At 47.5% G+C, this 17,299-nt stretch overlaps 1 protein-coding gene across 1 annotated transcript in view; it reads left to right on the forward strand.

Moving 5' to 3' along the window:
* The window catches only part of LOC149330863 (phospholipid-transporting ATPase ABCA3-like), a 70,888-nt gene that overhangs the window by 30,689 nt on the left and 22,900 nt on the right, over nt 1–17,299 (forward strand). Inside the window, exons 11-12 of the mRNA XM_089559505.1 lie at nt 2,775–3,196; nt 15,383–15,508. Coding sequence (XP_089415631.1) covers nt 2,775–3,196; nt 15,383–15,508 — 548 coding nt within the window. The remainder of the gene's footprint in view (nt 1–2,774; nt 3,197–15,382; nt 15,509–17,299) is intronic.

Raw genomic sequence — 17,299 nt, forward strand, 5'->3', positions numbered from 1 at the left:
ACCATTGACCTTTATTTGACCTTGATTGCATTAGATTGGATTAGATTTGATTACATTAGATTGGATTGGACTGGATTAGATTACATTAGATTATATTGGATTGGAGTGGATTGGATTAGATTATACAAGATTACATTAGATTACATTATATTATATTGGATTGGAGTGGAGTGGAATGGATTAGATTGGATGGAATTGGATTGAATTATATAACCGATGCATCACCACAAGTCGAACCACAAGCACCACCACCAGCTACAGTACCAGCTGAACCATGGCGTAGGTACGGATATTGCTTTCGCAATTACCGGGCTTAACCAAGCTAAGCCACAGCGAATTTTTCTTTTTCGATCATATTTATATTTGGTTTTAATTTAACGCGACACTGTTAAAGGTCCTGTTACCCCCAATATTGGCAGTGGCTTAGCTCGGCTATGCCAGGACATACGTAGCGAAAGCTACGTCGCCGTCCATACTGCCGCCTCAACTGTGGGTGGCGGCGCACGCTAGCTCTCCTTTTCAATCCTCCGACATGTTATCAGGCTTTCAACACAGCTGGCGAGGCGAGCGGAGGCGAGCGCCACAACGAGGCAAGCGGTGTTACGTCATGCCAGATGGCGCGGCGAGCGCGCGGCGTCCGCCACAAGACCTACTGAACTACAGACCTGCACATATGGCATTGCTCCAGCGCGCATGTTCTAGTTCATGCCTTTTGCCGCTAGGATAGAAACAATACGGGCGGCGTGGCGCTAATATATACCTGTTGAGAAAATGGCCTCCCCTATTATTTTGTTTTAACAGGGCAGTTTTGTCCTTTGTCCACGTAATTATTATTATTCATTTATCTATACTAGGCCGGGTGGTGCCGACGAAAAGAAAGGGGGCAAAAAAGGAAGACGTTTTTTATACTCTTCGAGACCAGAAAAAGTCGTTATTACGGTTGGTTTCATTGCTGATGTTAAGATAGCAGAGAAAAATAAAACAAACGTATTAAATAGCATGCAAAAAATGGCAAGCGATGATGATGATCATAGCAGACGAACAGGTTAACCGAGCGCCCTCAACGGCCAAAAAGCTAACGAAAGCTGGCGCATGCTGCTCCATAGGACCCCGCCATATTTGCAGGTCTGTAGTTCACTAGGTCTTGGTTCGCCAGCTGCGGCGGTTGCTAGGCAACGGCTCAAGGTCGGTCTCTGTGCCTCCTCGGAGCACCGCCACAGGGAAATCGCAAGTTCGTGGCCAATGTAGCTTACGCTACAAGAGTCTGGCATCGGTCGGAGTTTTTGGCGTTCTCGGCATTGTGAATAGAAAATAGGGTGGGTAGGCGATGGCCCAGTTGGCCACCCGCCGGAGAAACAACTTAGGTGCGCCACCTAAGTCACGTGACCTTGTGGCGTCATCACAACCTGCCCATCGGATTGTGAGCGAACTGACCACCGTGGCAGGTGGCTGTTAAAAAATGCTTTATCGCGAGAGGTTGCTCGTGGACAGCAACTTGGGTTTCACAAGCCCCACCGGTGGCAGCGCCTCCCATAGAAGGGCAGTGGTGCATCGCTTAACCGCTGCACCATTGCTCAAGGAGTGGTGTGAGTATTCCCAGGCACCTACGAATATTAAGTTGAGAATGGCCGATTCCACATATATGGGCATTAACTCATTCGCTCCATCGCGTCATATCAGTTCATAATTGTGGGTTAGAACCCCAATATGTGTTGGTGGGCGAGTTGGTTGAGGTACATCTTGAGAAAAACAGCGCTTGCAGACGAAGGACCAGAACAGCGCAGTTGTGTGTCCTTCTCGTACTGGTCCTTTGTCTGCAAGCGCTGTTTTTTTCACGAAGTAGAACTCCTATGCCTACTAATTTATTTTAATAAATTCCTTCTATATTCTGAAATACTCCAATTAGAGGAACCTCCTCGCCAATTTTGTGTCCATTTAGATCCTCCCACAAGTCGTTAGCTTCATTTTAAACTACTGGGATTTTTCCACCGCCTGACACAGGACAGCGGACGACGACGGCGCCGGGTTTTCAGCAGAACGAGCTCTTATTACTTTATTTATGCCGATCGGGGCTTTCGATATCCAAACTTTGTGAGTCTTGTGGCGAAATTGAGTCTATAGAACATTTTTTCCTCTCCTGCCGGCGGCTCGCTGCTCTCCGTAGAATTTACTTGGAGATCCCCCTCGCTCGGCTTGGGCTTCCTCTATCTATTCCGATTCTCTTATCCTTCGGGGCAAGCGCCAAGGGATATGCCCTGAAACCAGTGTGCGATTCTATTCACGATTATATAATTTCATCTGGTAGATTACTCTGCTAGAATGTGCTTTCACAACTTTTCCTTCTCCGTATTTTTTTTTGTTTTATACAAATTCTAGCTCTGCGTCCCAAAATTTTAAATATACTCCATTCCCTGTACGCCGCCGCGGTGGCTCAGTGGTTATGGTGCTCGGCTGCTGACCCGAAAGACGCGGGTTCGATTCCGGCCGCGGCGGTTGAATTTCTTTGGAGGAGAAATTCTAGAGGCCCGTGTGCTGTGCGATGTCAGTGCACGTTAAAGAACCCCAGGTGGTTGAAATTTCCGGAGCCCTCCACTACGGCGTCTCTCATAGCATTAGTCGCTTTGGGACGTTAAACCCCATAAACCAAACCATCCATTCCCTGTACATAAGTGCGTTTGTATCCGCTATGCACCCTGACCAACCCCTGCCGTGGGTATGTGCCATTCAGCCTGAGGACATCATCATTACGCTATCGCGTCGTGTCGGGTTCGCAGGGTGCGACTGATGATCAACCCGACGCGGCCATCGGCGCTCCCAATGGCGATCAACCTGGTGAACACGGCGGAGCTGCGAGCGGGCACTGGTCAGCCCCTGGAGCGCATTGACGGCACTGTCGCCTACCTCAAGCTTCCGTCGGGCGACGCCCTACTCTTCTCGTCCTTGTCGATCATGTATGGCATCGTGTACTGGCCCCTGCTGCCGGCGCTGTCCTACTCCCTGGTCTTCGCCTGCTTCGCCGCATTCCCGGTCGCCGAGCGCCTGGGTGGTGCCCGAGACGTTCAACTCATGACGGGGATCTCGGGGGCCTTCTTCGTCGCCACGCACGCCCTCTTTGACCTGCTCCACTACGTGGTCATCATGGGCCTTTGGTGCCTGACCCACTTCGTCTTCTCAGACTACCCACTCAAGACGGCCGGTCAGTCAGCTTCTGCATGTGCATTAGTCATCATCATCATCATCATCATCTGACTACTACACTGCAGGGCAAAGGCCTCTCCCATGTCTCTCCAATTAACCCTGTCCTTTGTCAGTTGCCGCCACTGTATCCCCACAAACTTCTTAATCTCGTCCGCCCACCTAACTTTCTGCCGTCCCCTGCTACGCTTGCTTTCTCTTGGAATCCACTCCGTTACCCTTAAGGACCAGCGGTTATCTTGCCTTCGCATTACATGCCCTGCCCAAGCCCATTTCTTCCTCTTGATTTCAACTAAGATGTCATTAACCCGCGTTTGTTCCCTCACCCACTCCGCCCTCTTCCGATCTCTTAGCGTTACACCTATCATTTTCCTTTCCATAGCTCGCTGCGTTGTTCGTAACTTAAGCTGAACCCTCTTTGTTAGCCTCCACGTTTCTGCCCCGTAGATGAGTACCGGTAGGATATAGCTGTTGTATACTTTTCTCTTCAGGAATAGCTACCATTCATGATCTGAGAGAACCTGCCATATGTGCTCCACCCCATTCTTATCCTTCTAGTTATTTCCCTCTCATAATCCGGATCTGCGGTCACTACCTGCCCTAAGTAGACATATTCTCTTACTACTTCCAGCACCTCGCTACCAATTGCGAACTGCTCCTCTTTTGCTAGGCTGTTGAATATTACTTTGGTTTTCTGCATGTTAATTCTTAGCCCCACCGTTCTGCTCTGCCTGTCTAAGTGATTGATCATGCTTTGCAGTTCTTGCCCTGAGTGGCTTGCCAATGTGCATTAGTAGCGGGGGCTCGTTCTAGTGTGCGGCTTTGAAGTAGATCATGCGGAAAATTTTGATTGCGTCGTTTCTGGCCTACTCCGCACCCATTCACTCGTCATTGATCACGATGCGGGATGTGATTTTATTTATTTCGTACTGCAGATCATCTTACAGATCCAAGCAGGACAAATACATATTAGATAACACAGATACACGGGCGACAAGTAAAATAAAAATAAAAACTAAAATAAAAAGGCATGCAGGATCACTATGCGCTTACATTTTATCGTGTCAGAGAATTCCACTCACTGATGGTACGCGGGAAAAAGGAAAATTTAAAAGTGTCAGTTCTAGCAAAGTGCGGGGTAAGTGAACCGGGATGATGGTGACGTGTGATGCGTGTAGCTAGATGTGATAAATAGGGTGCAGGATCAAGCGCCAGTTTGTTATTTATGAGCAAGGAAAGAAATTCTCGTCGAATATTTTTTCTTCTTACCTCAAGAGCTTGGATACGGTTAGATTTCATTAACTCAGACGGAGAATCAAAAGGTGAAGATTTAGAATAAATCTTATGGCTTTTCTTTGGATTCTTTCAATTTTCTTAATATTGGTATTAGTATAAGGATCCCACACTGCGCATGCATGTTCGAGCTTGATGAAAATGATAAAAATTAGCGTGGTAATTTTGCAAAAGCGTCAGCACCAAAAAAAAAAAACAGCACGACGAGCGTGATATAAAAAGACAACGAAAGCGCTTAGTTACAAAATTTATCAGTTAATTAGCACGTCTCGGCTGTATTATCATGTAGTGCGCCGCTGACAATGCTATGGCGAAAAAAGCGCTCTTCTAACGCAAAAAGCCTATTTTAAAAAATTGTGTAATGTCTTAAGTGAAACACCATGTATACAACAGCCATAGAGGAATATCAATAAAACATGGTGCTGGGCTAGTTGGTAATTCATATTTGGTGGGAAGACAGCGCAAAAAACGACAACCACAGGGGAGGACAATACACACAAGAACGCTACTATCAACTGATTAATTTGTCATCAAGTCACATTTATATAACCAGACAGTCACATCACATGTCACATTTTGCGGTGCCAGCTATCTTGGACTAGCAGATATGAAAGGTGCTATCACCTCTTCAGCTGTAAAAGTAGATATAGTCAGATACAGATTGCAAAAAAGGAAAAAGAAAATGAAAGAACCACGCATGACCAAAGACCAGGTAAGTAAGAAAACTGCTACAAAGATTGTTACAAGAATTCTTCAAAACAAAAAAAAAACGCGCTCCGCTGTCTACAGGCTTATAGACGGATCGCTAACGCAGTGGTCCGCCTTCTTGTCGGTATGGAACGCTTGGGCGATAGCTTTGACTATCAGGTACGCAGGCTGGTTTCCCTTGCTCGGTCTTAACGGCTGTGGCTGAAACACTCCTCAAGAAACACGGTACCCGTCAAAAGGCGGCTGCTTCTGAACGCGCGAAAGCCAAACCAGAGGTGATGCCTTATATTCATAAGGTGTCTCATAACCTGAGGAAAGTGGCCAGCAGGCACAATGTTCCGCTTGTTTTCTATGCGCCAAACAAGTTGGCTAAGCTGTGCCTGCTCTGAGGGCGAGCGCGGTTGCAAAAAGCAACATGATGAAGCATTTGTTAGATGTGCCATAGGAGTGGTTTACTTGATCCCCTTGTCCTGCGGAAAATGCTATATCGGGCAGACAGGGCGTTGCCTTAACGACCGCTTAAGGGAGCATTCTCTAAATATAATAAGACAACATAAGCTCGCCAACTTAGTGAAGCATGTTTTGGCATGCAAATGCGTACCCGGCTTCAAAGGGGCGAAGGTTCTGGGCAAGACTTTATCCACAAAAGGAAGACTTCTGCTTGAAGCGTTCCATATCGACAAGAAGGCGGACCACTGCGTTAGCGATCCGTCTATAAGCCTGTACACAGCGGAGTGCGGTTTTTTGGAAGAAATCTTGTAACAATCTTTGTAGCAGTTTTCTTACTTGCTTGGTTTGGTCATGCGTGGTTCTTTCATTTTCTTTTTCCTTGTTTGCAATCTATCTGACTATAGCTACTTTTACAGCTGAAGAGGTGTTAGCACCTTTCATATCTGTTAGTCCAAGATAGCTGGCACCGCAAAATGTGACATGTGATGTGACTGTCTGGTTAGATAAATGTGACTTGATGACAAATAAATCAGTTGATAGTAGCGTTCTTTTGTGTCTTGTCCTCCCCTGTGAATGTCGTTTTTTACGCTGTCTTCCCACCAAGTATAGAGGAATATACATTTCTTCCGTGCCCGCAAGAGCTTCAGCGCCTAGAAAACGGATCTTAAAATAATAATGTCGCTGAGGACAGTGAGAGACCCATTCAAAGTATTTAGCTCAGTTTTCTGGCTGCTGAAGCCTATACGGGCCGCTAGAAAAGAGAGCGCGCGCCTGCGACTCTTCCCTGGTGGTTGGCTTCGCCGAGCAGCACGTGTGCCACAACGCTTCACTGCATGACAGAAGTGTCTTGTGGACAATGCATACGTCATTCAGAGGGCTGCTTTGTGGGGAACGAAAATTGTTTTGCGCTTTCCTTTTCCGCCTTGGCCCCGTACGGCCATTGAGATGTCCATACTGTCGAGCACATAAAGCGCACCCGCAAAATGATTTTAGCCTTGCGACCATGCTGACAAAATTGAATTTAAAGTTATGGAGACGTGTAGGTCATCCCAAGAGTGGAATGCGGCTGCATTAGAAACAACGTTGTTGCCACATGTTTCTGTCCCAGTCAGCTCTTCCACCACATACACAATGTGATCACTCTCACCCTACTTTTATTGGCACACACATAGTTATGCGCTGAGTATACCGGGTGTCCCAGCTAAATGTAACCAAACTTTTTAAAAAGCCGAACTGTCGTAATCCAGTGCAACCAACTGAGGGTTGTTCATAGTAGCGTGGCCTAGTCTTGAGTATTAATTAATTAGTTAAGTTCAATTAGCTAACTTTTTAATTATTGATTTCAGGAAGAAAGTGTCAATGGAAAAGTTCTAGATCGCCTCGAAAAACCGCTAGTAGTGCTGTTTCCGTCAAGTTACGATTTACGTAGCTTTATTTATTGGCCTTAAAAGAAAGTTATCACGTGACCAGCTGCTCGCTCACTTATCTGTACCAATGTGCATGCAAAGTCTCATCGAGGAGAGGACTTCAGAAAAAAACGGATTTTATTCTTTAAGGCGCGTCTTGGGACGTTGAAGTGGCACAGTTGTCATGTGGAAGCTTTTTCTTATTGTGCGCGTTATGGTTAAAGGCCAGTAAAAAAACTACTATACGTAAACATTACTTTGCTGCAAATGTCTCAGTAAGCTGTTTCTTAAAGCGATCTACAACTTTTCCATTGATACTTTGTTCCTCAAGTCAATAATTAAAAGGTTAGTTAATTAAGCTCAACTAATTAGTCAACCTTGAAGAACGAAAAAAATACTGCAGACTAGGTCACGCGACTCTAAACAACCCTCATTTGGTTTCAGACGGCTAGGACATCCCGTATTTTTTAAAAGCTTGGTTACATTTAGCTGGGACACCTGGTATGTCCAATTCCTCGTCATACGTCTCTTCAGTATCTTCGGCAATATCGATGGCCCAGACGCCGTCGACACCTTCCACATAACTGGTTAAAACATGCTTGTCTCAACCTTTTCCTACTTCGCGTAAAAGGACGAGACTAGCATCCTGGTCACGCGACCACCGACTTGAACCCCTCTCTACCAATCAGCCACTTTTATAACGCGGGCGCGAAATCACGTGGTTTGAAGTGCCACGGTGTACCGTTTGCTCACAACTCGGTGGGGTAGGCTGCCGTCTCTTACGGTGGGCAGGTTGTCAAGCCGCGCTTTTTCCGGCTTTTTGCCCATGTTCCCGACGTTGTGTACACATGATGTCAAATAAATCTGTCTGTCTGTCCGTCTGTCCGTCTCTCTCTGTCTGTCTGTCTGTCTGTCTGTCTGTCTGTCTGTCTGTCTGTCTGTCTGTCTGTCTGTCTGTCTGTCTGTCTGTCCGTCTCTCTGTCTGTCCGTCTCTCTGTCTGTCCGTCTCTCTGTCTGTCCGTCTGTCTACCCGTCTGTCTGCCAGTCTGCCCGTCTGCCCGTCCGTCCGTCCGTCCGTCCGTCCGTCCGTCCGTCCGTCCGTCCGTCCGTCCGCCCGCCCGCCCGCCCGCCCGCCCGCCCGCCCGTCCGTCCGTCCGTCCGTCCGTCCGTCCGTCCGTCCGTCCGTCCGTCCGTCCGTCCGTCCGTCCGTCCGCCCGTCCGTCCGTCCGCCCGTCCGTCCGTCCGTCCGTCCGTCCGTCCGTCCGTCCGTCTGTCTGTCTGTCTGTCTGTCTGTCTTCACATACTGACGCAACACAATGACGTCATCGCCCTCTCGACCAGTGAGCAACTTTTGTCAATAAAGGGCGCGAAATCGCATGATGTGAAGTGAAAAGTGCGCGTAGAACCAGAGGGCGCTCGCAGTGGGCCGCGTGTAGCGAGGAAAACGAAGGAACCGCGAGGAGTTTCGCGGAAGAAGTTGCGAAGGCACAGCCACGTCTGCACGTCTGCTGCTGGACTCTGCTTCTCCTGGTGGTTCCGGATTGTTCTTCATTGGTGAGGCCGTTCTACGTTGGGGGGTTTTTGGCCAAGGCTTAGGCTAAGGTTAGGTTAATGTGAACCTGAGGGGGCTTTTCGCTGTGAGATGTCTTTGACCTCCCCAGGTGGAGGGTCGGCAGCTTGGTTTGCCAGCTTGCCAGCCCAAAGCCTGCCGCTTGAGTGCTTCCAGAAAAATGGCATTGAGGCAATTCCTGTGGCTCTCGTCCCAATCGGTGAGGGGGCGATCAAAATGAAAACACCCAAAGTTATTCAACAGGAACTACGATCATTGACAGCCAACTATCTTCAGATCTCTGAAGTGCGCCCATTTGGCCGCAGAGGCATTGTCTGCAAATCCTCCGATATCGCTTGTGTTGCTGACTTGCTGCAGTGCAAAATTTTCAGTACACTACCGGTAAAAGCATTCATTCCCGAGCAGCTTGCATGCGTCAAGGGCATTGTACAGTCGGGGACAAAAGTCTCCGGACCACGTGTTCCTCGAACGAAGCCGATAGCTATGCTATTATTCGGTGGCTGGAGGCCACACTTGTGGAGGTAAAAGTTAAATTTTTGTTCTTGCATCTCCACAAGTGCGGTCTCCAGCCGCTGTCTGATAGTAGAGCTATAAGCTTCGTTTGAGGAACACGTGGTCCGGAGACTTTTGTCCCCGACCGCGGTGTGGACCCAGCATCTTCCCCGCAAGAAATTCTAGAAGAATTTCAGGATGCAGGTGTTCGAGTCCTTTCGGTATATAGGTGCAGTAGAGAAGTAAACGGCTCGCGTGTTGCTACTGAATCGGTAATAACAACTTTTGCTGGCTCTTCCTGCCCTACTGAACTAAAAATCTGGCCAATTGTATACCGTGTAGACACTCTGCAACCGCGCCCACTTCAATGCACCAACTGTTGGCGGTTTGGGCATAGCGGCAAAGCATGCAAGCATGCTGCCTTGGTCTCCCAAAATCAGTTTCAAACGCTCTGCTTTATCTCGAAGCCAGTATGCCCGATTTAATTTCCCGCTTTCAAATACTCACAGTGCGAACTTTCCTCAGGTCGTTGGACCCGATGACTAATGTCAGTACTCCTATTTTTGTGTCTCAGCAGGCCTTATTTTTTTACCATCATTGGCCACGATATCAAATGCCACAAATTTCCTTAACGCAGAAACTTTTAACACCGATTGGTGTTGATCTCAGTTCTTTGCAGTGGGTTGAGGACACGCCGGCAGCAGTGGAATTCCATTTTGACCACATCTTCCCATCTCATGCGAAACATATGCCCACAAACATTTTAAACGGCATTCTTTCTGGTCATATAGCGGAATTCCCCCATCACGTGGTGCTTTCTACTGACGCCTCCGTCAGCTGCCAAAAAGCTGCAGTTGGCATCTTTTCGCAGGATTTGGCATGGAGCTATTCTGTCCGCATCCCAGATTATATCCCCATATTCTTTGCGGAATTTTTGGCTCTTGGAATGGCTCTGCACAAAATTCCGTATCATGTATCTCACGTTATCATCCTGGCTGATTGTTTGTCAGTTTTAGTCTCCCTTGAAACTTCCCAAAAAGATTTTTTGTGCCGCTTCCTGCGATTTTTTGTCCCGTCCACTTTAAAGGAGGTCCGTTTTGTCTGGGTTCCTGATCATGCAGGCATTCATTCCAACGAGGTGGCTGATTATTTAGCAAGGTCAGCTCTTGACGGGCCAGTAACGCATCCCGTCCCGAATTTCAGCCTGCTGGCGATCTCCAGGTTTCAGCGGTTCCCTTACTAAATACTACTGATTATCAGCACTTAGCGTATAAATGGAACGTCCGTTCGTGTAAAACCAGGCAGTGTGAGGTAGTAATGACGCGACTGCGGTGCAGGATTCCCAGTTTAAATTTATACCTATGCAGATGTGGGTGGTCTCCGACAAACCTATGTGACTCATGCGGGGACGTTGAATCTGTGGACCATTTCCTGCTCTACTGTCCAAAGTTCGTACTTCAGAGAAAGAATTACCTGGAGGTCCCTCTCTCCAGGTTAGGGCTCCCGTTATCTCTGCCAGTGTTGTTATCGTTCGGAGCGAGCGCCAAAGGTTTTGCATTGAGTTCAATTTGTGGGAATCTCCATGATTACATAATTGCAACTGGTAGGTTGATTTGCTAACTCCTTTAAAAGTCTCGGAGTTTTTTTTTTTTAATTATTATTCTCGCCAAAATGTTCGTTGTTATTTCACTTCAAATATTCTCCTGTCGTTTTTCATGAATACATTTTTCAAAATTCACGTTTGGCTCCGATATTTTCTCGTAATCCTATGAAAATTTCCTTATGTATACCACTATACCTTGGCCAATCCCCCCACGTGGGTATGTGCCATTATAAAGAGGTGAAGAAGAAGAAGAAGAAGAGTTTCGCAACCCGGTCAAGACGCTGCAACGTGGCATCGTCCAGGAGGCCGCGCACTCAATTTTCGGCCAAGAAACGAGCGCCAGCACAAAAATTCATAGTGCAATTTGACGTTCTCAAGTGCACTAGGCGGTAGTATTGCCACCAACAAGACGACGGCCGTAGGCACACACGAGGCGGCTATGGGGCGACTTAGAGTGGCTGGTCATGACCCATGACTAACTAGTCATGACTGGTTAATGACTAATAAGTCATGACTAACCGGTCATTACTAACCAGTCATTACTAACTAGTCATGACTGGTTAATGAGTAGTAATAAGGGAGTAATTACTCATTGACGTCCACCCGAGCGCAGCCATACGGCTACAAAGGAAAGCTATTACTAGGAAAGCTATTAGGGAAGGAAAGTAATTATTCCCTTATTACAAATCTACTCCACCTTGGGGGATTCTCCTAAAACATTTGGTCAGCACTGCTCCCTCTTAGAGCTATTGATCAATTCACTCTCGTCCTACCATAAGCTTGCCGTCCCGGTTAGCTCAATTGGTAAAGCGACTGCTCCGGTCAAGCGGTGGTCCCGGGTTCGAACCCCGAACCAGGACGAATTTTTCTTTAACTACGAAGTTTCTGAGAAAGCTGTATAGCTTTCCTTTGAGGCCGTATGGCTGCGCTCGGGTGGATGCCAATGAGTAATTACTCCCTTATTACAAATCTACTCCACCTCTGGGGATTCCCCTAAAACATTTGGCCAACACTGTTCCCTCTTGGAGTTATTGATCAATTCGCTGTCGCCCTACCATAAGCTTGCCGTCCTGGTTAGCTCCATTGGTAAAGCGACTGCTCCGGTCAAGCGGTGGTCCCGGGTTCGAACCCCGGACCAGGACGAATTTTTCTTTAACTACGAAGTTTCTGAGAAAGCTGTATAGCTTTCCTTTGTAGCCGTATGGCTGCGCTTGGGTGGGTGCCAATGAGTAATTACTCCCTTATTACAAATTTACTCCACCTTGGGGGATTCACCTACAACATTTGGTTAATGAGTAGTTAGTCACGACTAATCAGTTATGACTAACTAGTCACGATTGGTTAATGGCTAAGCAGTCATGATTGGTTAATGACTAACTAGTCATGACTGGTTAATGATTAACTAGTCATGACTGGCTAATGACTAGTTAGTCATGACTTGTTACTAGTAATGCCTAGTTACGACTTTCACTTCAGATGTAACGGACGGACGGGCAGAGTGATGGCCGCGGGTATGAGCACATAAAGGCTTTCGCCTTAAAATCACGCGTCGTATCTGACCACGGCTGGAGACAAAAGCTGCCTGCTGGCCCGGCTTGGGGCGGGATAAGTGTTCATTAAGGTCTGTGAGGTGCACGACAGAGCAGGTAATGCGCGGTGAGTATAATTTGCATGTAGAATTGGCACGGAAGTGTTCGATCTCACTTACAAATCGACAGTCAGCCCTATATGAGTAGAGAGTTTCCTTAGAGGTTCGTTATAACCTGCTGTAGGAAAGAATTTAGTTAGTAAAATCGAGACATCAAATATGTGGGCTTCTGCGGGAACTTACGAAGAGAATGGCTTTGTTTTTTTTTGTTTTTTTTTTTTTTTTTGCAGCGAAAGCTCCTATGAGCACATTTTATGGAGCTGTAAAAAGGCGCCGCCACCGGCGGACCTACTACCAGTCCCTTCTCTAGAGCGGTGGGAGGCTATACTGGCCAGCTCAGACCCGTTGACGCAAGTCCGGGCCACTGAGTGGGCTCACAAGGTCGCCAAGAGCCATGGGCTCGAAGCCACCTAGTATAATGCCCACTAGGGCTCAGTGCTGACAATAAACGTTTTCCAATCCAAATCCACTCCCGCCGTTCTTCAAGGTCACGTCGGTATGCAAAACGGCCTTGGGAGGCAGCGGTGCGCAAAATAAGAATAATGAAATAAAAATGAAAGCAACAATAAAATGAAATAAACATGTAAAAGTACAGTAATGAAATAAAAATTTAAAAATCACAAGTAAAACAGAAGAATGAAAGAAACAAAACAAAACAAAAATAAAGATAACATAGTAGGAAGCAAAAATAAATAAAATAAAATAGGAGGCGAAAAATAAAATATAAAAAGAATAAAACTAAAATTAATATAACTAAGAAACAGCTTTCGCTGTGCATTAGGGTTCGGTAGAATTGCGACGAACCTGCGTCAATTTCCGACATATCCATTATGTCGTTATAAAGTGTCTTGCTATACGGAGGTTTGTCTGTAATAACATATTGACTCGAACATGAACTATATCGGCCTCTTTACGCCGAACGCTTGCGTGGAAGTTGTAGAGGAGGTTAGCTGTACAAAAAATTCAGGGGCCCTTTGACTGTCTAAAGTGCATAGAGGCGAAAGCGTTTTCCGCAACACTTTGACTAGCTCTGTGGCACTGGTGACATCACCACTGGATAACGTCACACATAATTATTGACTAATTACTAAGTAATAACAGATTACAAATTAATAGATCATTACTAATTAATGTACTAATACTAATTACCGCCCCGCCGCGGTGGCACAGTGGTTACGGCACTCGGCTGCTGGCCCGAAAGACGCGGGTTCGATCCCGGCTGCGGCGGCTGAATTTCGATGGAGGCGAAATTCTAGAGGCCCGTGTACTGTGCGATGTCAGTGCACGTTAAAGAACCCCAGGTGGTCGAAATTTCCGGAGCCCTTCACTACGGCGTCCCTCATAGCCTCAGTCGCTTTGGGACGTTAAACCCCAATAAACCAACCAATACTAATTACCTGCTTATTAATGACGCTTAAGCTTCGCCTTTAGGAGTGGAACGCGACAGTGTGTTGTAGCGCTGCCAGGGAGTCCACGGAAAGCCACCACCCGTTCGGCAGGATGCCTTGCCCTTTGAACGCGGCGCTCTTTGAGGAAAGGTTGGTTGGTTTGGTTGGTTTCTGGGGTTTAACGTCCCAAAGCGACTAAGGCTATGAGAGACGCCGTAGTGGAGGGCTCCGGAAATTTCGACCACCTGGGGTTCTTTAACGTGCACTGACATCGCACAGTACACGGGCCTCTGGAATTTCTCCTCCAAGGAAATTCAACCGCCGCGGCCGGGATCGAACCCGCGTCTTTCGGGTCAGCAGCCGAGCACCATAACCGCTGAGCCACCGCGGCGGCACTCTTTGAGGAAAGGAATCAGTAGTTCTCTGTCATCTCGGTGGACAGCCGAACCGCACCTTATAGGAAGAGGGAGTGAAAAAAGAATGAGAAAGAGGGGCCGTAATGAAGAAAATGAAAATTGCATTTGAGGGCTGGAAGAGGAGAGAGAAAGAGAGAGAGAGAGAGACAGGAAGGCTGTCGGCTGTACGCCCGCTCCTCGCGCATGCGCAGCTCGGCCTTTCCAGAGCTCCGCGAAATGGCTCGGCGACTATTTATTTATTTGTTATTTATTTACAAGTATTGCGGTCTCAAGGAGACCAAGCAGGCGGGCATGTGTTCAACATTTTCATTTCATTAACATCAAGTGATAAGTTATTCTCTTGTGTTTGACATTGGGGGGAGCAGCAAAAAGTGAACAAAAATGAACAAGTTCGCATTTCAATTTTGCGCAATATCGACCTTCGCGTAATCAGAACAAAATGCACTTGCATGCGCTACTGTGCAGAAAAAACACAGAAAAAACACAACTGAATGAAAAGACGGGCAAATGACACAGAATATTACGTTACAAAATACATAAGTAGCGCCTGGTCAAAACTGTCAGTGGAAAAAATTTCAGCCGGCAGATCGTTCCAATGACTAACTGTACGAGGAAAAAAATAATTTTTAAATAAATTAGTGCGTGCGTGGAAAGGCAGCAAATTGTGAGCGTGACGGTGTCTTGATGGGCGTGGCAGGTATGGTTGAATGTACGGCCGTCCGTTGAATTTCAGTGGCTTATGATACATTGTGAAAAGAAATTTAAGTCGTGCTATATATCTTCGTGACTCTAAGGTAGGTATGTGGTTGTCAGCCATGAGTTGTGACGGGGAATCTGTGAACCTGAACTTGTTAAAAATGAACCTGACTGCTCGTCTCTGAACCATTTCAAGTTTACGTTTATCCTTTAGGTGAAAGGGATCCCATACTATTGCTGCGTATTCTAATTTTGGCAATATGTAAGTTCTGTAGGTTAGAAGTTTTAAATCACGAGGTGTTGTTTTCAGTTTGCGACGCAGCGTAGTTAATGACGCAGCGTGTTTTCAGTTTGTGTGTAGCGTAGTATTGCTTTCGCAGTAAAAGCGTTTTACCCGGTGCGCGTTGAGTTTCCCAAAAGCATTTGAGTTTCGATTTTCGCCACTGGGCTGCATTTGCACTGAACCGCGCTCTGAATTCTAGTGCTTAAAGCTGCGCACTTGTTTCCCTCGTTGCAGGGCACATCGCTCTGTCGTTCGCCTGCTACGCGCCTTCGGTGATTGGCTTGACCTACCTGCTGGCCGAGATGGCGGTGTCACCCGGGAAAGCCATGGCCAACACGGTGCTCGCAGTGTACGCAGGCGGTAAGGCAACTACTCGGTTAGGGTACAGTTGATGTGCCCCTCCGACATCCGCGCGAATCCCAGTAGACCGGAAGCTACTCTCTCCTCTTCTGCATTGAAAACAAAATGATTAAAAACAAAAGACAAATACGCAGTTATACTCCCTTTTAGTAGACACGAAAAACTCTTTCGCGCTGCGTACGAAATTACTCTCTCTTAGCCCAAGAAAACCTACTCCCTCGCCGTGGGCACAATATCACCCTCTAGTTACAGAAATTAAAATTCTCTCTGCCCGCAGACACGAAACTACTCTCTCGTCGCGAGCACGAAACCTCCCTTTTGTTGCAGGAATGAGATATGTCAAAATGAAACGGGGCACTGCGCCGGGAAGGGATAAGGTCACCGTCAAGCTTTTGACGAACCTGCCCTACTTGGCATACCAGTCCCTCCTCGACTACATCAATGCAATTTGGCGCGGGGACACCCCCTGCCAATCGACTGGAAAACGGCTCTGATTACTTTTGTTCCTAAAGCAGACAAACCAATTGACACAGATAACCTCCGCCCCATCTCTCTCACCTCATGTGTGGGCAAACTAATGGAGACGATGGTGCGGGATCGGTTATTTGTATATCTTGGACACAAACAAGTCTTTGCGAGCACCATGTTCGGATTCCGCCCACACAGATCCGCACAGGATGTCCTTGACCCCCTCGAATGCCCCCATAATGACCGGGTAGTACTCGCCTTGGATCTTAAAGCGGCATTTGACAATGTAACACACGAGATCATAATCACTAACCTAAGCCAGACCGACTGTGGTCTCAACACATTCCGATACATATTCCAATTTTTAATGGATCGTCAATCCTACATCCACATCCAAGATAGAGAGCATGGTCCGTACCTACTCAAAACTGGCAGCAGCATCCAGCGGAGCCCTGGACTAAGGGCAACCGACCTTTGAGCAAGATGGACGAAGCCATCTCAAAACCGCCGAATAGAACCGAATCCAGAGCTAATAAAGTTTTCACTCACTCGCTCACTTACCTACTCGGCACGCGGGGAACCCCCAAGGGGCGGTACTTTCCCCGCTGCTCTTCAGTCTGGCTATGATGCACCTGCCGGCACAGCTGGATGGGGTTGCCGGCGTGCAGCAAGCCCTGTACGCCGATGACATCAGCCTGTGGGCCATGCAGGGCAGCACGGGGGACATTGCAACCAGCCTGCAAATAGCGGCAATGATAGTGGGCCGCTACGCTCGCCGCTGCGGTCTTCAATGTTCCCCTCAAAAATCGGAATTTGTGCACCTCCGCCCCTCACAGAAGTGCACAACTAAAATCTCTCTTTCTCTTGAGAGTGGTCCCATACGCGAAACTGACGAGATACGGGTACTAGGACTCTACATGCACAAGCACAGATGGCCAGAGACTGCATTGGCAAAACTCCGTAAGGTGGGGGACCAGGTGGGCCGCATGGTCCGCCGGGTTTCCAACATTGCTCTCGCGGCCTCACATTCCAATTCAAAATACATAATCACCGACTCGCGAGGGGCCTGTCGGAACGTCGAACAAGGCTGCACTCCCTTCCTAGCCTATCCAATATATCAAAATTGCATACGGGATACGGACCCGGCACACCGTTACCTTATGTGGGCCCCTGCTCATCAGGGGTTGGCAGGAAACGAGGCAGCAGACGCAGCCGCCCGCGCGCTCTCTCACCGGGCTGTTTTCTCCTCCCCGTCAGATCAGGAACCCGATTTTAATCCGGTCTATACATTCAAAGATATTACAACCTACTATCAAGATAGTC

Source organism: Amblyomma mixtum, chromosome 9 (genome assembly GCF_055824585.1).
Source record: "Amblyomma mixtum isolate Tamu chromosome 9, ASM5582458v1, whole genome shotgun sequence".
Taxonomy (NCBI): Eukaryota; Metazoa; Arthropoda; class Arachnida; order Ixodida; family Ixodidae; genus Amblyomma; species Amblyomma mixtum.